Raw genomic sequence first — 20,622 nt, forward strand, 5'->3', positions numbered from 1 at the left:
TGGAAATAGAAGTGGTTGGAAATAGAAGTGGATTGGTAATGGTGTGACATTTTATGGATGTTCAGTTCCCTTAAGATAATGTATTGAAGCAGCAAGAAAGAATTTGTGTGAATATAAGTTACTATCAATTGCTATCTCTTTCCTGTGAGCAAGATGGAATTTTGTTCATTTGGAGAAGCAGCAGGCTGGAGCAGACCTTCTGAATTGCAGGCAGAGTCCAGGAAGAAAGGGGAAAGGGCAGTGTATGGGAGGAGGAGAAACTCCTAGAAGTGATGAACACATGATTTGGGGGAAGGGTTCTGTCAGGGTTCTAGAAAAGAATATATAACTCTTCCCCCAAATTTGGACTCTGTCCCAAAACAAGTTCATGCTGCAATAAGCTAAAAAAACCTCAGTTACTTTGTTGGTTCCATTGATTAAGCTTTGCTTGGATGCTCTAGACATCAAGAGGCAACTTGCAGAGGACTGTCTCCTACAATCAAAGTCCATTTTAAATTTATACTTTAAAAAAAACTGAGGCAGGGGGCGCCTGGGTGGCTCAGTCGGTTGAGCAGCCGACTTTGGCTCAGGTCACGATCTCGAAGTCTGTGAGTTCGAGCCCTGCATCGGGCTCTGTGCTGACAGCTCGGAGCCTGGAGCCTGTTTCGGATTCTGTGTCTCCCTCTCTCTGACCCTCCCCCATTCATGCTCTGTCTCTCTCTGTCTCAAAAATAAATAAGCATTAAAAAAAATTTTTTTTTAAAAAAACTGAGGCAGGAGGTAATATTTTCATTATGTGTTTATGAGTGTAGCTTGGTGTAGTTTCTTAGTACTACCGCATATTTTTAAGTAAATTCATTTTCTGTACATGTCTACACATACATACATTCACACATATTTGTGTATGTACACACACATGCTCACCTTTTATTCATAGCCATCATTGAAGGTTTTTGTTTTGTTTTTTTTAAATGAGTAAAACTGATGAGTCTTAGTAATTTAAGGTGATTATCAGTTTGGGGAACAAAATCAGCTGGTTTTTTTTGCCTCCTGTACCAGTCCATAAACTTCTGTGCTTCACTAGAAGTACCACCTGGACAAGCCCTTGGGAGTTTCTGGCTGTCCTTCCTTGTCTGTTGTATTTGTTAGTAACTGAGGTGAGGGGAACCTGAACATCTTAAGCTAGGTAACCATTAATCTCCCGAGATGCTGTAGACCAGTCAAAGCTAATACGGTGACATTTGGGGACACTGAAGACCTGCTCTTGATTTCTGTGTTTTCTATGCTCCCTGAGCCCTTGCCTGTGCCTCATGCCTACTCCACCATTAATCTTATTGGCTCTGAAGTCCCCCACATTTTAAGGCCAACAGATGTTCTTCTGTTATACAGGAAAGAACAAGGCCTTGGGTCCACCCATCTTAGTGCCCTTGGACAAAGACTTTTTTTTTAATATAATTTATTGTCAGATTGGCTAACATACAGTGTGTGTACAGCGTGCTTTTGGTTTTTGGAGTAGATTCCCATGGTTCATCGCTTACGTACAACTTCCAGTGCTCACCCCAACAAGTGCCCTCCTCAATGCCCATCACCCATTTTCCCCTGTCCCCACCCCAAAGATACTTAAGCTCACTGAATCTTGCTTTCCTCCAACCTTGTGTGCCCATTGGCACTATTGTATACCTTAGCACTATTGACATTTTGGGTCATATGATTCTTCGTTGGAGGGAGCTATCCTGTGCATTATAGGATGTTTCGCAATAACCCTGGCCTCTACCCACTAGATGCCGGCACTGTATACACCCCCACTCCTGTTCTGGTAACCAGACATATTTTTAGACATTGCCAAATGTCCCCTGGGGGTCAAAATTGCCTCCAGTTGAGAACCACTAGGCTAAGATGACTTTCACGTAGTTACCAAAACTATTCATAGCACTCTCTCTCTCATTTTTAATTAATTAATTAATTAATTAATTTTTATTATTATTTTATTTTATTTTTTGGTGAGGATGGCTTTCTTTCCTACAAGGGGAATTGTGTAAGGATCAAGTGAGAATTCATACTGTTTTGAAAAGATAAGTAGTTGTTCAGCTTTATATTAGTGTTTTTCCTTTTTTTGGTATTTGTTCTTTTTTTTTTTTTTTCAGGTTTATTTATTTTGAGAGAGAGCTTGCAGCATGAGAGGGGGAGGAGAACAGAGAGAACCCCAAGCAGGTGCCATGCTATCACTGTGGAGCCCAGTGCAGGGTTCGATCTCACAAACCATGAGATCGTAACCTGAGCTGAAATCAAGAGTTGGGTGCTTAACTGACTGAGCCACCCAAGTGTCTCTGGAATGTTTCCATTTTAAAGTGCAGCAGAACATTTAGGCCTACCATGGCCTGAAGATTCCCTCCAGAGCCACCTCCCATGCTTCCCCTTCATCAAGACTCACCTTTTTGGGGATCCTTGACTTGGGGATCATAGATACTTAAGGGATTTAAAGACATATGATTGGTTTTCTCTGTAATCCCATTTTATTTTCTAGATTTTAAAATATTATTCTGGGGCGCCTGGGTGGCTCAGTCAGTTGGACATCTGACTCGATTTTGGCTTTGGTCCTTCATGATCTCACATGGAGCCTGCTAAAGATTCTCTCTTTCTCTGTCTCTCTCCCCCCTCCCCCTCTCTTCGTCTGCCCCTCCCCCACTTGCACGCAGACACTCTCTCTTTCAAAAAACAAACAAAAAAATATTCCTAGGTGGAGCCCATAGGTTTTACCACCCCTGCTGGAGGAATTAAACAGATTTCAATCTGCCCAGTAGTGTTCATGGAATGTTAAGAGTGGTTTGGGCAGAAACTGAGGTTAATAAGATCTTAAACTTCTCTCTCAAGTCAATGTACCCAACTTCTAGGTGATCCTTTGATACTTCAGGATAAGGTTTAGTCATCCTTGGTCAACTGTAGGAACTCCACATGCCCTTCTGTGTTGTCTTTCCTTCTCTACTCCAGCTTGCTGGTGCCAGTCAGCTGTGCCTGGATCAGGTCTTTCAAGGCAGATACTATGAAGATGGCTCTGTAGGGCTTTTCCCTGGGGATTGTAGAGATGTCGTACCTCTCCTGTGAGTGCTTGAATGTGTACTTTTGGGTGTACATATGACTAAGAAGCATGGTTAAGACTTTGGGGCTCCTGTATAAGAGCTAGAAGTCTGCAAGGTAATTCTAGCTAGCTCTTGTGGTCATCTCCCAGAAGCCAAATTCTAGTATTTGAGTGTTTATCTCTGTTTTGTACATCAGTTGTGTGAAGTAGGCATTTGAATTCAATATTATAGGTAAGTAGACTCAGATCAGAGTTAGGTAGTAGTGAAATCAGTTTTTAAATCACAGAGTTCAAAGCCCATTTCCTTCTATTTGATGCTGCTCCCTGCCAGTGTTCAGATGCTGAGGTTTAGACAGGGTAGAGAATGTATTGGGGACTATTCTAAAAAATCTGTGTTCCATTTACAAACTGACCCCACAGGACCACCACAGAACGTGCCTGGGCCCTGGAAGGGCTTCTCTGGTTCTGAGGGCTGTGCGTTCCTTCTGGCTCCTCAGTTGTGTTAGAATGACCAGCATAGGGAAGGTTCCTATAAACCCATACCCTTAGCCCCAGAACTGGCAGCCTCTATCCTCGCCCATCCCAGATTCTAACTGTATATCCTACAGGTTGATGAGGAATCCCATCTAGTAGGGGAAGGCTATTGCCTTCAGACACACACGCATATCTTGCTTATAATATGCCAGGTTTCAGCAAGCAGCCACCATGGTTGCTTGATAAGAACTGGTATTGAGGCATGACTCACGGTCAGAACTAGAAGTACAGTTAGCGCAGGGATCAGACACCCTCATCAGCTCTTTACAAGCCTCCACGAAGCATGATATGTATTCTGCTGCTCTATGGGAAGTTGAGCCATTACAGCATACTTCCTATTGGTGTTTACCAAAAGAACTGTTCTTACATGCCCTAACATACTGTCTCCTCTCTCTTCATCACATGCCCCTCCTGAGCAGATTTAACAATGAGATAGTTCCTAAAAGGGAATACACAAAAGGGACAGAATAATGTTAGAGCTAGTTGTTTGTCAGGAATGTTTAAGCAGGCAGCACGTAATACATGTCTTTGTTGTGTCACCACCCCTCCCACTCTTGTGTGACAAAAGTATATTTTAAGGTCCATGCTGCATATTGTGAAGTTGTTCTTACTAAGTCAGGAAATAGAGAAACACTGTGGAGGGAACACGAGGATTGTTTAATACTACGGGAGCAAACATGCGGGCTCAGCTCTCTGTGTGTATGGCGGGCGCTCACTCAGCAAAGCGGATGCATGGCAACCATGCTTTATCAGAGTTCAGAAGCACCTTCTGTACAGGAAGAAAGGCCCGTGTTCCTGGTACTCAAAGCGGTGGACCCACAGTGGTTGGAAGCCCTGAAGCGATGCCAGGATGGAGCCGCCCGTCCATACTGCAGTGTCTCTTTCGGGCAACACATTTACCTGGGGGCTGTCATTGGGACACATGCTGCTCAGCTCCTTCTGCAGCCGGTTAGGGAATCCACTGAGCATAGTGCTCCCCCCGCAGAGCAGGATGTTCCCCATGAGATCGCGTTTGAGGGCAATGTCACACTTGTTAAGGCAAGACACTGTCTGGGTGTGAAGCCCCAGCTGCATGGACTTGATCAGAGAAGGCTTAAAGAACATCTCTGAGCAGAGGAACCTTTCCTGGCACAGCTGTATTTCCTTCCCATCAGGCAGTATGTACTGGATTGTATGCTCAGTGGCAGGGATTTTCTTCTCTTCGATGGGGTCCAGGGCCACAAAGCAGCATTTCTTCTTAATGTCCTCCACAATGCCTATCTGGTCCTCGGTGAAGCGTTTCCCCGAGTTATTCATCAGGCCCATCAAGTAGGCCGTCAGGTCAGAACCCGCATAGTCCAGCCGTCCAGTGATGCTGGGCAAGGGATAACCCTCATAGATGGGGACCACGTAGGACACGCCGTGGCCAACTTCCACCACTAGGCCTGAGGTCCTTCCATAGGAGTACATGGACAGGCGGGATTGGTAGGCGATGTGCATTGCAGGAGTGTTGAAGGTTTCAAACAGCATTTCAGCGTACTTCTCCCTGTTGGTGTGTGGGCTCAGGGGTGGGTCTGAAACCAAGACCGCATGCTCCTCTGGGGCGATCTTCATCTCTTGATGGAAGAGATATTCCCAGATATCTTGCACGGAATCCCAGTCCACGATGATGCCATGTCGCAGAGGATTAAGTAGCTTGAGACGAACCTCTGGATTGATCAGCTCCCGCCCCACGAATGTCTCCTTGCGATTGTCCCCAGTTTTAGCCGTCTCCATGTAGGGCTTCCCCACTGTTGTGGAGATGTTATGGGTGGGCTTTGGCAGCCCAGCAAAACCACATTTGCAGTAGCCAGTGCCGAGGTCCACAACCACTGCTTTGGTCACCTCTGCCTTGGGTTTGTCCTTAACCGTTCTTGAGTTAGTAGGTTCTTCTGGCTCTGAACAGTTACAGCGGACCCACACTGCCCGCTTTGCCGGGCCATCCTTTAAGGAGGCAGTCTGGAGGATGTGTGTCTGTGGGGAGACCTGTTCACCTACTCTCTTGGCAGGCCCGTCCCCGATGACTGCTGCCTGTGGAGCCCACATGCTATCAAGAGCCATTTGCTCTCAGAAAGTTCCTCAATCCCACAGGCTTCAAGGCCTGAAAGGCTTATATCAGATGGCAACTTGAGAATTTCCCAGCGATGACATCATTGATTATGACATAATCTGGTGACTTGGGTTTTCTAGATGCCGGGAACCTGTGTCCTATGTTGGGGTGGACTTGTTTCAGAGGTGACTTACCTTTTTCTGGATTTTGTAATAAACCTGATTTAGCCAACCAGTTATTTATTGATCACTTGCAATGGGCAAGGCAGCTGGGAATAAAAGGCAGCCGTGGAGAAAAAAAACAATCTCTGCCCTTGTAGAGTTTACGTTCTAGTCACTGGGGGTTGGGAAGAGGTAGACAATAGCCAAAACAAAGAGATGACAGAAAATGTTAAGGGCAAAAAAGAGAAAAAGCAGAGAAAGAGATTGGGGAAGGTGGCTGTGTTAATGTGCCTGGGCAGAGGTCCCTGAGAGGGTGACACTTGAATGAAGACCTGAGGAGGTGAGGGTCGCTGGGTGCCACGTGTACATCCTGCATATCGGGAGCAGCAGGTGCAGATGATGGGGGTGCAGCTGTGACTGATGAGTGAGAGAAGGGGTCAGCAAACTAGGGCCTGCCTGTTTTGGTAAATAAACTTTTATTTAAACACATGCTCATTTACATCTTGTCTATGGCTGCTTTTGTGCTACCACCACAGAATTGGACTCATTGCCATAAAGACTGCATGGCCCACAAAAGTGCAAATTTTTACTATCAGGCCCATATAGAAAAAGTTTGCTGGCCCCTGAGTTAAAGGATCCCCAGACCCACGTGGCCGAGTGGGGAGAGCAAGGAAAACTATGAGGGGGGAGGAGGGGCGGGAAGGGTGAGCAGCCCACATCCATCCTCTTGGGCCATGACTAGGACTTTGGTTCTGACTCTGCGTGAGATCAGAAAGCACTAGGGAGTTTTGAGCACTGTGGACACTACCCAGTTTATTTAGCAGGACTAATTGCTGCTCTGGTGACTGAGCACTTCTGTCTCCCTTGTTTCTCAGGACAGCCTGCAGAAGAATAATTTTTAGGCCCATATCTGTGCACATACTCCATGCAGGTTGGCAGCGAGATTGGACCATGCAGAATTGCACTGATGAGAACACTGAGGCTCTAGGGTGTGGAGCTCACCCATGGATGTCCATCCAGCAGTGGCCAAGCTCTCCCAACTCTCACTACTTCCCAGGGGTGTGGTGTGGACACACCTTGACGAGACCCACAATGTGTCTCTGAAGCTGCATGGCCACCATCTCACGTGCCATCTCTGAAGCTGGGCACATTGGTGCTGACACCGGTCACTGAGAAAGCATCCCGAACCCAGCTTTTTGTTATGTAGTCCCATACTTTTCATAAAAGAGCAGTCATTACAATGGTGGGCCTACTTTTTAAGGAGGTTGCTGGGGGTGCTGTTGGCTCCCTGAGGGGTGTGAGAGAAGAAAAGGACCAAGTCCAGTCTTGTGACTGCTGATGGGAGCAGTCAAGGTGTCCTCTCAAAGACAAAGTCTCAACTTCTTGGTTCGGTGGGTAGAGGATGAGATGGTGTTGAATTTCGGGATAGGAAAGTGCTTTTCTGTACACCTGGCTGCCTGAAAAGTTGTTTACTTGCCTCTGCTGTTCAGTAGGGATTTTCATGGCCAACTTGGATTGTTTGATATCATATCAAAAGAATGTTTGTGTGATAACCAAAGGCATATTTAATTTAGAATGACCTGTTTTTCCTTTGCAACCCTCCTCTTGAATTCTGACAGATCTGCAGCTGCATAGCATTTAAAAAAAATTTTTTTTCTTAAGGTTTATTCATTGTTCAGAGACAGAATGTAAGTGGGGAAGGCTCAGAGAGGGAGACACAGAATCCGAAGCAGGCTCCAGGCTCTAAGCTGTCAGCACAGAGCCTAGCGCGGGGCTCGAACTCACCAGCCATGAGATCATGACCTGAGCTGAAGTCAGATGTTCAACCAACTGAGCCACCCCGGCGCCCCTGCTTAGCACGTTTTTATTGCCCTGGATTTCTCTAAGAGCATGTGCTTACAGTTTTCTATGGCCGCTGTAACAAATTACCACAAATTTAGTGGCTTAAAACACAAATTTATTATCTACAGTTCTGGAGATGAGAAGTCCACAATCAGTCTCAGCTAAAATCGCGCCATCAGTATGGCCGCATTCCTTCCCAAGGTCCTAGGCAGTAATCGTTTCCCTGCTTTTTCCAGCTCCTAGAGGCCACCTACATTCCTTGGCCTGTAACCCCTTCAACTTCAGGGCCTCTCTGACTTCTTCTGTTGTCACATCTTCTGGGACCTGACCCTCCTTTCTGCCTCTTAGGAAAATCCTTGTGATTGCTTTCTGCCCAGTCAGATGATGCAGGGTAATCTATCTCAAACTCCTTAACTCACATCTGCAAAGTCCCTTTTACCATGAAAGCTAACATTCACAGATTCCAGGGATTAAGATGTGGACATCTTTTGGGAGCCATTATTCACCCTGTTACCTGACCTTTCTTCCTACTTCACTGAGAGACTATAGCCTGACAGGCTGTTTCACACACCCCTCCCCCACTGCCCATGCTCGCCCCTTCTTAGCTCCTTCTTTCACTAGGGGTGGGAGAGGTGCTGTGCTGGCTTAAAGCCAGTTGTCCCCTCTTGTTTGTAAAGCCCAAGAGCACAGGGACTCTCAGGGTCCACACCACATCCTTCAGGCTAAAGTTGCTGGATATTTTTTACTCCTTTTATTTCACTTCTCAGGATTTTGCATGCTTGGATGCTCTTTCATAAGTGAAATCCTTTTCCCTTAGCTTCTATGTACCCCGCCCCCCTCTCTCTTGTGTTCCTTCTCTTGGGGTCAGGACACAGTTAATGATATTGATGATGGGAGAATATGGAGACTGTTGGCACACTGCACCCAAAACCTACAGTCCGTGGCATGCACAAGCCCCCATACTTGTCACTAGCCATCTAAGGTACTTGTGGGCTCCCTGGGGTCTCTGGTGAGGTCCCTCAAGGTTAGAGGCACCCTGTATTGCTCAAACTATCTTGGGCCACATTTTCTCACCTACTTTTGCTCCTCTAGCCCAAGGCTAGAAAACCATGAGGTAACCCTTCTTGAAAGCAACCTGAGGCTCTCCTGTAGTGGAAAAGGAAAACTGGGAAGATGAGACCAAGAAACACATTTTTCCCCAAGCTGGTATGCTTGCTCTGGTTTTTGGGATTCCGCACACCCTTAATTTTTAAAAGAAATGTGAACTAGGCCCCTGTAATTTTAACAGCTACAGAAGGGAAGAAAGAATCTAGTAAAGAAAATGGCAAAGCACAGTGTTTCTTATGAATTACCTGGAGGAGTTTGTTTTTGTTTTTGTTTTTTGAGGGAAGAGAGTTTGGGGTGGAGGGTCCTATGGAAATCTAATGAATTCGTCTGTTGTGGATGACAGACACTGTGGATCTTTTGCTTTGGCACAGGTGAGGGATTCATCCCTCTCCCTCACTCCCCACATCTAGTTTAATCATCTGACATAAATGCAGTGTTTGGGGTTAAAAATGTCACAGGAGTAATGAGAGAAGGCCTCAAATGCTAGAATAAGAGCTTGGGTTGAAGTGAGGATAGTTGGGGAACCAACCAAGTAGATGAGATTCTACCTTCTAAACTTCTGTAGAACCTGTTCCTCCTTCTCTTCCACACTGTCACATCCTGGCTTAGATCACCTTCAAGTCTTACAAGAATATCTTCAGTGGTGTTTCAGGTCTCAGAGTCTTGCCCCTCTCTACATTACAGCTAAACACAAGTCTTTTTCAAATTTTCCAGAAGTCTGATCTGACCACCTGCTGCTTAAAGTCTTCATTGGTTCCCCCTTGGTCCTCAATTTATTTTTTTAATTTATTTATTTAAATTCAAGTGAATCAACTTACAGTGTAGTATTGGTTTCAGGAGTAGAACTCATCCCAACACGTGCCCTCCTTAATGTCAGTCACCCATTTAGCCCATCCCTCCCCCACCTCCCCTCCAGCAACCCTTAGTTTGTTCTCTGTGTTTATGAGTCTATTATGGTTTGCTTCACTCTCTGTTTTTATCTTAGTTTTCCTTCCCTTCCCCTGTGTTCATGTTTTGTTTCTCAAATTCCACATATGAGTAAAATCATGTGTTATTTGTCTTTCTCTGGTTGACTGATTTAGCTTAGCATACTCTCCTCCATTTACCCCAAACTCTTACTCCCAGCATTTGAGGCCCAACCTAGTTGGCTCCATGACCTCTCTAGCCCCATCTATTTTTCCAGACACTTAACTATTAAGTGGAACCTTCCTACCATGTCCTCCCACATCACCCCAAGCCTTTGCCTCAGGCTGTGCTCTCTGCTTGGGATGCCTGTCCCTCCTCCTAGCTACTTGACAAATACCCACATACCCATTAGCGGTCGACTTAGCATCACTTCTCTGGAGAACCTGCTACTCCCTTCCTTCAGTAACCACTCCTTCCTCGTATACTTTTGTTCTCCCAATAGACTTTCACTTGCAAACCTCTCTGTCCATTCTGTCCCACCTAGACTGGACACTGCTGTAGCCAGGGTTCTGTCATCTGTCGCCGGCAGGCTGCACTGGGCTGGACCTGCCACAAGCCCCAATAAATGTTGAATGAAGGGACCAAAGTACTGTTGAGACCCTTATACTTTTTAAGACCTAGTGAACTAGAGTTGAGTGAACTTGAGAGAAAATACACACTTTTGAAGAGCTATTTGCTCTTGGGCAAATCATTTAAATTCTGAGCCTTCATTTCCTCAGCTCTGCCCTGCCTCAGGATTCTGTGTAGTAACATATGTGAGGTACCTGATACTGTGCCTGGCTTACTGTAGGGGCTCAGATACTTATCACCCTCCAAGCCAGGAAGCAGAGGAGGAAGAGGTGTTCAGTCAGTGGGCAGGGCATTAGGGACGTAAGGCAGGGCATTAGGGACGTAAGGGGAGGGCACAGAAGCCTAAGACCCCAGTGTGCTTGGATTTCTACAACTGCTGGCTGCCTGCTCTGTCTTGGAGACAAGCTGAGTTAGGTAGATGGTGGTGGGGGTGACAGATCAAGGGCCTGCCAAGGCCAAGCCCTCCCCGGGCTGCCGGAATGGATCAGCCCTCGGTGACATCACAATCCTCAGGGGTTACCAAGGCACTGCTGGAGGCGGACCCTCTTATTTCTCCCCACGGAGCTCTAGGATGTGAATGTGAGAAAGGTGAGCAAAGAAGGCAGATGGCGACGAGGAGCAGCCCCGGCCCCATGCCCGTGGGCACGGCTCAGGGTGATCCTGGAGAGGCAGGAACACAGCCGGGTCCTGATGCTGGCATCCGGGAGACTGGGTCAGCCACTCAGCTGAAGTCGAAGCCCAAGAAAGTGCGCAAGATCAAGGCACTCATCGTTGACCTGGGCTCCCAGTACTGTAAGTGTGGCTACGCAGGGGAGCCGAGGCCCACCTACTTCATCTCCTCCACTGTGGGCAAGCGCTACTCCGAGGCCGCCGATGCTGGCGACACCCGCAAGGACACCTACGTGGGCCACGAGCTGCTCAACATGGAGGCACCCCTGAAGCTGATGAACCCGCTCAAGTATGGCATCGTGGTGGACTGGGACTGCGTACAGAGCATCTGGGAGTACGTCTTCCACACGGCCATGAAAATCCCCCCCGAAGAGCATGCCGTGCTGGTCTCTGACCCCCCGCTCAGCCCCAGCAGCAACCGGGAGAAGTACGCGGAGCTCATGTTCGAGACCTTTGGCATCCCTGCCATGCACGTGACGTCCCAGTCGCTGCTGTCCATCTACTCGTATGGCAAGACCTCAGGCCTGGTCGTGGAGAGTGGGCACGGCGTCTCGCACGTGGTGCCCATCTCGGAAGGAGACGTGCTTCCGGGCCTGACGGGCCGTGCCGACTATGCCGGGAGCGACCTCACCAACTACCTGCTGCAGCTGCTCAACGAGGCCGGCTACAAGTTCACGGACGACCACCTGCACATCATCGAGCACATCAAGAAGAAGTGCTGCTACTCGGCACTCGTGCCTGAGCAAGAGCTCGGCCTGGGCCTGGAGGAGGTGCGCGTGGACTACGAGCTCCCCGACGGCCAGCTCATCACCATCGGCCAGGAACGCTTCCAGTGCGCCGAGATGCTCTTTAAGCCCACCCTGGTGGGCAGCAGCCAGCCGGGCCTCCCTGCGCTCACCGCCGCCTGCCTGGACCACTGCCAGGAGGCGGGCTTCAAGGAGGAGATGGCCGCCAACGTGCTGCTGTGTGGTGGCTGCACCATGTTGGAAGGCTTCCCCGAGCGCTTCCAGAGGGAGCTGAGCCTCCTCTGCCCCGGGGACAGCCCTGCAGTGGCCGCTGCTCCTGAGAGGAAGACCTCCGTGTGGACTGGCGGCTCCATCCTGGCCTCCCTGCAGGCCTTCCAGCAGCTGTGGGTCAGCAAGGAAGAGTTTGAGGAGCGGGGCGGGGCAGCCATCTACAGCAAGTGCTGAGCGGCGGTGCCCTGGTAGGCGAGGCCTGGCGGTCAGATGGCCTCCGGCCACTCTATACACATTTACAGAATTTCACATAAAACTTTAACGTGCACTGGTTCTTGTGTGGTCTGGATTTCTTGCTCTAGTCTGACAGCAGGTGGTGGGGATTTGGGCTTAGAAATCTCAGCACCTTTGGCTCTGCTGGGTCAAGAGTAGCAGGTGGGCAGTGGGGCAGGGGGCTGTGCCTCACTGACCCATCCCCCTGAACCCCCAGCATGAAGGCGACATCATCTCAGAGCCCAGTGTGTTCCCTTAGCTCCTTGGAGCTCAAAACACAGCTCAGCGACATACTGCTTGTTTGTCTGTGGGCCAAGAGGCAAACAAAGGCTCATATTAAGGGACTAGCTTGGGACCCATTGTCCGGTGGGGGTGGGAGGCTTAGCCAGGTGTCCTGTTTCTGGCCCTGATGGTCACATCTTCCTACTGCTGCACACAACTTCATCCTTGCTTGATCTCCCAGGCTCGCTCTCTAACCCCTCACTGCCTGCCCTTTTCAGGGGCGTAGACCATGGGCATGTATCTTCTGATTGTGAGGGGCCATTTCCCTACCAACCCCAGCCAAAACTGCAGCTACTTTTGCACTCACAGAGCAAAGCCACTGAATCTAGAAAAACCAGAAAGCCCTTTAGAAATCATGTGATTCTCTCCCTGCTGTAGACATGGGGAAACAGGACCAGGAGGGAGGTGCCTGTGTCAATGGTTGAGCCCAAGTTTTCTGACCTAGGTTATGATTGTTTCCAGAAGGGCAAACATCGTTGCTTTAGGGTGGGCTGCTATAATAAAATATCATAGACCAGGTGGCTTGTAAACAATAGAAGTTTATTTCTGGACGCTCTAAGTCCAAGATTGGGGTGCCAGCATGGCTATGTTCTGGAGAAAGCCCTCTTCAGGGTTGCAGACTGCCCACATCTTGCTGTGTTCTCATATGGTGGAAGGGATTAGGGAAATCTCTGAGGCCTTTTATAAAGGCACTGATCCCATTCATGATGGCTGCCCTCAGACCTAGTCACTTCCCAAAGGCCCACCTCATACTGTTAATCTTGGACATTAAGTTTCCAACATGAATTGGCCAAGGGGGATTGGTGGGGGGCGGGGAGTCTAGAGCAATGGTTCTTCATGGTTAGCAACCATTAAGCACTTACCAAGCACCTACTGTGGATGGAGCCCAGAGCTGGAGACGGAATGACCAGAATGTGGCCCTTCCCTTGGGATTGCACACAGCCAGTGGGAGATTGGGTGGTCACCCATGTTGGTAGGGAGATGAGGCCTGAGCTCAGTGTTTCTGGGGTGGGAAGGTGGAGGTGGTGTATTGGAAAGCTGTAAATGAAGAAGGGCTAGGTGGGGTGACCACTTGGCTTCAAGACTGAGGGTGAGTGTTGTGAGATTTCAGTTGAGGGATGAATGTCCAGCTACAAGAGGGTGGCTCCTGCCTATTTCCCTGCCCCCTTCTGCTGTCTGTGGGCTCAGACACTGGTGAGCTGTGTAATCTGATGGGCTACTTAATTTTCCCTGAGCCGCCTCTTACCTTAGAGTCCTGATTTGGGGTGGTCCATGAGACTGTGTCTGTCCTGGGCCTGTGCTGGAAGCTGTGGACTGGTGAAAGAACCAGATATGGTCTTTCTTACCCAATGCCTTGCCATTTAGTCCTTCCCCATTGCCCAGAATTGGGTTTCTAGCCTGGGGTTTGAGTCCCCTTGGGACTGGCAGGCCTTGGTGCTGTGCAGGCACTTGGGCTCTTCCTGTAGAGAGAGATGCAGACTGGGGGCCAGTACATTGATGATGCCAGTAGGCACATTTTGTTTGGCAGGCACAGTGTATGTGTGTTTTCCTGAATGCGAATTCTTTCAGTGGGGCTCACATTCTTCGGGTCGCCCAAGTCTCTACCACCCTGATCTCTTCATGCATACCTGCTACTGCAACATCTTTTGCTTAATTAGCCAGCATTCATTTCTATCGCTTGCACCCAAAATACCTTTGACAAATACTAATCCTAAAATCCTGATGAGATTGGACAAGGAAACAGGAAAGTGACGTGCCCCAAGTCACAGGCAGAAAGCTAGCACTGAACGGCAACCCTCTTGCACATTTGATCTTGAAGATGTCCAGACACCACGCCTGTGTCTAGCCCCTGACCCCCATCAGCTCCTTGCTCCCCACACCCTCAGCAACTTCCGTCTCCAGTTACAACTTCGCTGCCCTTGCTGCCTGGTTATCTCCTCCAAAGTCATCCCTGTGTGCCAGAGGCTGTACGAACACTAATCACTTAATCCTTGACATGAATTTGTTCAAGCCAGTCACAGACACAACATTTAATTTTGGTGGAAAAAATATGGATCAGTGACTTCCTGCCTAAAATGACCAACCAAACGTGTGTTTATTTCCTCTCCCTCGTAAGACTGCGTGACAGTGGAAGAATACAGATGTAGAATCCCACTGCAGATGAGGATGGTCTGCCTGATTCTAGAAGGAGGAAAGCGGATGCAGGGCAGGAAGGTTACAGTCTGAAGCTTGCGAGAGGCTCCCAGTAGGGGAAGGTGACTTTCCTGTCCTGCAGAACAAGTAGGGTTTGGGGACTTGGAAGTGCCAAGTAGGGGAGATCTAGAAGTGAAGTTTGTGGGACACAATGGGATAGGGGAGGGGATGAGAACTGATGGTCTCTGAGAGCACAGTCCCCCTCCCTCTCCCTGCAGGTAGAGGGGTGAGCAGAATGGTCAGCCTCTAAGTGTGACGTTCACAGGCAAAACACTGAAGAGCTCTTTCTGTGAGGGCAGTGCTGGTACAGAGAGGAGGAGGAGTGTGGGTGAAGAGCAGGTCATGAACTTGGCCTGCATCCCCTTGTTCCTCCCCCAGAGCACAAGCCACACTTCGTGGAATCAACAGTTGATGCCTTCAGTTCCGCCTCAGTCCTATCCCACAACTTCCAGTTTCTGCATGGGCATCACACGTGGCCCCAGGCTGACTCCCTCTCCAGAGCCAAGGGACTAAGCCAGTCACAGAGCCACCATCTGCCTGGCTGCAACGGTGGGCCAGGAGCGAGCACGTGACCTCAGTGTGCTGGAGCTGAGGCACAGGCCTTTCACTGGGAAGGTTGACATGGGATTGGTATGGCCTAGAACTGCTGTGGCAACGTTTCTTACCAAGAAGCCAACTTGAAGCTGACCCATCAGGGAGCATGGAACTCGGGTAGCTGGTGCCCTGATGGTAAGTGACATCAGAATGAAACAGAGCCTAGAGCTCCCTCTACTGTCAGACGGTGTTTCCAGGAGCGGATGCATTCAGCCTCCTGGTGACTCATCAGTGTGTGTATCGGCCACTTGCAACTGGGAACATTCCGCCTGTTTCCTTCTGAATAGTGAGTGTGTTCCTCCAGGGCAGTTTGTGTGGAGGAGGGGCTGGGATTAGAGAGGGCTCTTATAATTGAAATTTTAAGACCAACACTTCATTTATTTACCAACAAAAAGGCTACTACACGGGAAGAATTTTTATCAAGATTTTAGAGAGTGTCAGGAAACAGTAAGGCTGAAGCGCAGAAACCTAAGAGTGTCTACTGGCCATTGTGCTGTATTCTCTGGTTTAGATATTTGTCCCCGAGGTTGAAGTTGGAGCTCCTCAAGGGCAGGAAGTTTGACTTCCTCATCTTTGTTTTCTGCAAGCCCAGTGCAGGGCACAGCACAGGGTGGGTGCTTAGTACATGCCTACCGAAATGACTTACTCTCAGTCTGGGAGGTAGAAGTTACAAGTATTTTCCCCATTTTACAGAGGAGGACACTGTGGCCTGGTGAGGCTAAAAATCGTGTCCCAGTTCAGCTGCCTGGTAAATCAGTCTTGTGCTAAATCAAAGTCTTGTGATTCCAAAATGCCTCTTTGCCTTCGTCTCCTACCTTCCTGCAGATTACCAATTTCTTTAACCACGAAAAAAGATTGACATAAAAATCGTTTTCACGTAACGATCAACACATATGATATAATTTCATACTCAACTTGAGGTATAAAAGTTAAGAATGCCTGAGGTTGCCAGAGACATAAATAAGCAAGTATTAGAGTGACATCATGTAGTGAAATGCTACTATTTAGATGTGGCAAGTGGCCTGTCCTCGTCACTGCCTGTCTGGGCAGCCTGATCTCTTTTCCCCTAGTGTTAATTACCAAGTCTGCTGTAAGACTTATCTGCAGAAGATGGGTTTAAGCGATTAATTTTATTACAATACAAACTATTAATGATGTTCTACTTGACGTTAGGTGGGTTTTTTGTTTGATCCTACATTTTCCTGAAATGTAGGGGTTCTTGACCATGGGGAAGAGGGAGTGTGGACCATTGGTTATGCTGGAGCTAGCTCTTAAAATGGCTTGTGAGAGCCCGTTTCCAAGCCATTTGTTAAGTTGTGATGGTAGCTTGAATTGGGCAGGGTGGGAGTATTGGCCCCCACAGAAATCAGCAGATGTTACAAATCAGGGTCCCCTCCACCACCGAGAGTTTATTTACAGCAGGGAGCAGGAGAGTGCACGAGGCATGGTGGGCAGAATTGTCTAGGGAGCTAGTTCCCCCAAAAAACCAAACAACAAAACTGGTGTGGACCATCCTCCTGGACTGAATCGGTAGATCTGGGGAAGCCCCTCAGAATCTGCAAGTGAGAGGTTCCCCTGGGGCCTGGTAAAGAAGCTTCTCAACAGTGTGTGGGGCCACAGTAAGTACAATGTAAATGTTCAGAAGTAAATCAGGAACTATGGCATAGGTGGGACAAGCCAAAGGTGCTGGGTGTCTGAGATGCTGCTCCTTTGGGTCATAATGCTTCTTGTTACCTATCTAAACTCTAGTCTCCCTCAAAGGCACAGCCCAATGTCCGCTTCTCTGGAAGGCGTTCCCTGACACGCCCAAGCAGGGCACTTGCTCCCTGCGCCCCTTTGCGCTGCTGTGGCCCTTGCAGGTCTGCGTTGCCCTCCTTTGTCTGTACAACTTGGTGGAAAGGGCAGCCTGTGTCTCTTCCACCTTTGAGTCCTGGTGCAGGCTTGTGTCTCACATGGAGCAGGGACCTGGGGAAAGGTGTGCTGTAGGTACTGCTCCAAGGCTCCTTAATTTCTACTTGCTAGGTCTTGACTTTTTTGTTCTTCCTTTCCAGAACTCTGCAAGATCTCTAAAGAAAATATAGTTAATGTAATCGGCCCTGTGATGATTAGATGCCAAGTAGACAAACACAGAGTCTAAGGAAACACACTTAGAATGGGTTTCAATGGGGCTGAATGAGGAGTTGATCTCCCACCCCACCCTCTGGTCCCCACCTGTGATTGCCATGCTCCGATTCCCCCAGCGGGATAGTGTTGGTGCATCCAGTGTTAAGTCGTACCTTCAGCCCCACCCAGCAGCAGTGAAGTGGAATAAAGTGATGAGAGGTGGGGCTAGCTGGCACTTACCTCCGTCCTCCTCCTCTTCCTCCTCCTCCTTCTCTGGTGGTTATGCGGCCCCTCGAGGAGCTAATCTTCCACCTCCACTTGGAGGCAAGTGATTTGTGGATATTGCCAAGCTGATTCTAAAGTTTATATGGAAAAACAAGTCTCAAAATAGCCACCACAGCAACGAGGAAGAAGAAAGACAATTTGAAGACTGACACTATCTGATTCAAGGACTTACTTATAATCAAGACAGTGTGGTATTGGTGAAAGAATAGACAAATAGATCAATGGAAACAATACAGAGAGCTCCAGAATAGATCCATACAAATATAGTCAATTGTTGACAAAAGAATAAAGGCAATTCAATAGAGAAAAGATAACCTTTTTAATAAATGGAGCTGGAACAATTGGAAATCCTTTTGCAAAAAAAAAAAAAAAGAGAGAGAGAGAGAATCTAGACACAGACTTTACCTTCCATAAAATTTAACTCAAAATGGATCATAGACCTAAACGTAGGACACAAACTTACAGAACTTCTAGAAGACAACATAGGAGAAAAGCTAGGTGACCTTCAGCTTGGTGATGGAATTTCAGATATAACACCAACACAGTCCATGAGAGAAACTATTGAGTTGGTAACTGTATTAAAATGAAAAACTTCTGCTCTGTGAAAGAAATTGTTAAGAGAATTGAAAGACAGGACTCAGAATGGGAGAAAATATTTGCAAAACATATATCTGATAAAGGATTTGTATCTAAAGAACTCTTAAAACACAGCAATCAAAAAACAACCCAACTAAAAACAGGCAAAAGGTCTGAATGAACACTTCACCAAAGAAGATACATAGATGGAAATAAGCATATGAAAAGGTATTCAACATGATATACAAGGTACAAAATGGTGCATTCACTTTGAAAAGCCATTTGGCTGGGGTTTATGTTGTTATTATTGTTTATTAAGCTAAACATATTCTTATCATATGATCTAACAATCACACTCCTAGATATTTGCCCAATTGAATTAAAATTTTACATCTACATAAAAACCTACACACAAATATAGCAGCTCTATTCATAATTGCCCCAAACTGGAAGGAACTGGGATGTCCTTAGATAGGTTAATAGATAAATGGTGGTACATGTATACACCAGAACATTATTCAGCAATAAAAACTATGGACTTTAGCTAAATAAAGTGTGTCAATATTGGTTCATCAATTATAAGAAATATGCCACTCTAAATGCAAAATGTAATAGGGAAAATGGATGGGTGGATGGGGGGGGTGGTATGTGGAAACTCTGTGCTCTCTGCTCATTTTTCTACAAATCTAAACCTGTTTAAAAATAACTTAATTAAAAAATAATCTGTTAATTTAAAAAAATAAAACAAAAGACAATCTGTAGATCAGAAGAAAGTTTTTGCAAACCATATATCCAGGAAAGGACTAGTATCTAGAATATATAAAGAATTCTCAAAACTGAACAGTTAAAAGCAATCCAATTAAAAAATAGACATAAGGCATAAACAGATATTTCAAATGATATCATAAAAATGATAAAATGCATAAAAATGATATGCAATTGGTAGATAACCACATGAAAAGATATTCAACATCACTAGCCGTTAGGGAAATATATGCAAATTAAAATCACAAGAAGAACTATCACATATCTGTCAGATTGGCTTTTAAGAAAAAATTGTGTCAATGCCAAAGCTGGTGAAGGTGAGAAACTTGATTGCTCACGCATTGCTGATGGAAATGTAAAATGGTACGCTCCAGAAAATCATTGTGCAGGTTCCTATAAAACTAAACATGCAAGTGCCATACCACCCAGGAACGGTACTTTGACATTTATCTCAAAGATACGCAAATTCACCTTCACACAAAAACCTGTACACAAATGTTCATAACAACTCTATTCATAATAGAAACCGGAGACGACTCAGATGTCTTTCAATGGTTAAGAAGTAAACCGGCACATGCATACCCTGGAGTACTACTCAGCAATTAAAGAAAAAATGAACTATTCAAACATGAAACAACTTGGGATGAATCTGCAGGGAGTTTTGCTGAGTGCAAAAAGCCAATCCTACATGGTTACATACTGTATGATTCCATATAATTGACATTCTCGAAATGATAAAATGATAGAAATGGAGAACATATTAGTGATTATGACAGGGGTTAAGGATAGGTTGGTTGAGGGAATTGTGTGTGGCTATAGAAGGAAATTCAAGAGGTCGTTGTGGGGGTGAAACTCTTCTGTATGTTGACTATACAAATGCCAGTATTATGTTTGTGGGTATTATGCTACAGTTCTGCAAGGTGTTACTATTGGGGGAAGTTGGCTAAAAGGTACATGGGATCCATCTCTATTATTGCTCACACTGCACGTGAATCTACACTGATCTCACAATAAAAAATTGAATTGAAAATGAAGAGATAGGGGCGCCTGGGTGGCTCAGTCAGTTAAGCGGCCGACTTCGGCTCAGGTTATGATCTCGCGGTTTGAGTTCAAGCCCTGCGTTGGGCTCTGTGCTGACAGCTCAGAGCCTGGAGCCTGCTTCGGATCCTGTGTCTCCTCTCTCTGCTCCTCCTCCACTTGCACTCTGTCTCTCTCTCTCTCAAAAGTAAATAAACATTAAAAAAAAATGAAGAGATAGACTGAGAAAAAAGTATATCCTCATGCCCAGGCTTTACTTTATTTATTTATTTATTTTTAATGTTTATTTATTTTTGAGACAGAGAGAGACAGAGCATGAATGGGGGAGGGTCAGAGAGAGGGAGACACAGAATCTGAAGCAGGCTCCAGGCTCTGAGCTGTCAGCACAGAGCCTGACGCGGGGCTCGAACTCATGGACCGCGAGATCATGACCTGAGATGAAGTCGGCCGCTTAACCGACTGAGCCACCCAGGCGCCACCCCCCAGGCTTTACTTAGACCAATTAAATCAAAATCTCTGTGGGTGGGGTCAGGTATTAGTGTTAATTTCTAAGTTTTCCAGGTGGTTCCAGTGTGCAACCAAGTT

At 46.9% G+C, this 20,622-nt stretch overlaps 2 protein-coding genes across 2 annotated transcripts; one reads left to right on the top strand and one right to left on the bottom strand.

The window, feature by feature from the left end:
• Positions 1–4,225: 4,225 nt before the first annotated feature.
• Positions 4,226–5,745, bottom strand: ACTL7A (actin like 7A). The gene has a single exon (XM_058694651.1). It carries the CDS (start codon positions 5,666–5,668, stop codon positions 4,346–4,348), a length of 1,323 nt encoding a protein of 440 aa, XP_058550634.1. The 5' UTR covers positions 5,669–5,745; the 3' UTR covers positions 4,226–4,345.
• Positions 5,746–6,558: 813 nt separating this feature from the next.
• On the top strand, positions 6,559–12,256 carry ACTL7B (actin like 7B). The gene has a single exon (XM_058694650.1). It carries the CDS (start codon positions 10,783–10,785, stop codon positions 12,160–12,162), a length of 1,380 nt encoding a protein of 459 aa, XP_058550633.1. The 5' UTR covers positions 6,559–10,782; the 3' UTR covers positions 12,163–12,256.
• Positions 12,257–20,622: the final 8,366 nt, after the last annotated feature.

The sequence above is a fragment of the Neofelis nebulosa genome, chromosome 12 (assembly GCF_028018385.1).
Source record: "Neofelis nebulosa isolate mNeoNeb1 chromosome 12, mNeoNeb1.pri, whole genome shotgun sequence".
Lineage (NCBI taxonomy): Eukaryota > Metazoa > Chordata > Mammalia > Carnivora > Felidae > Neofelis > Neofelis nebulosa.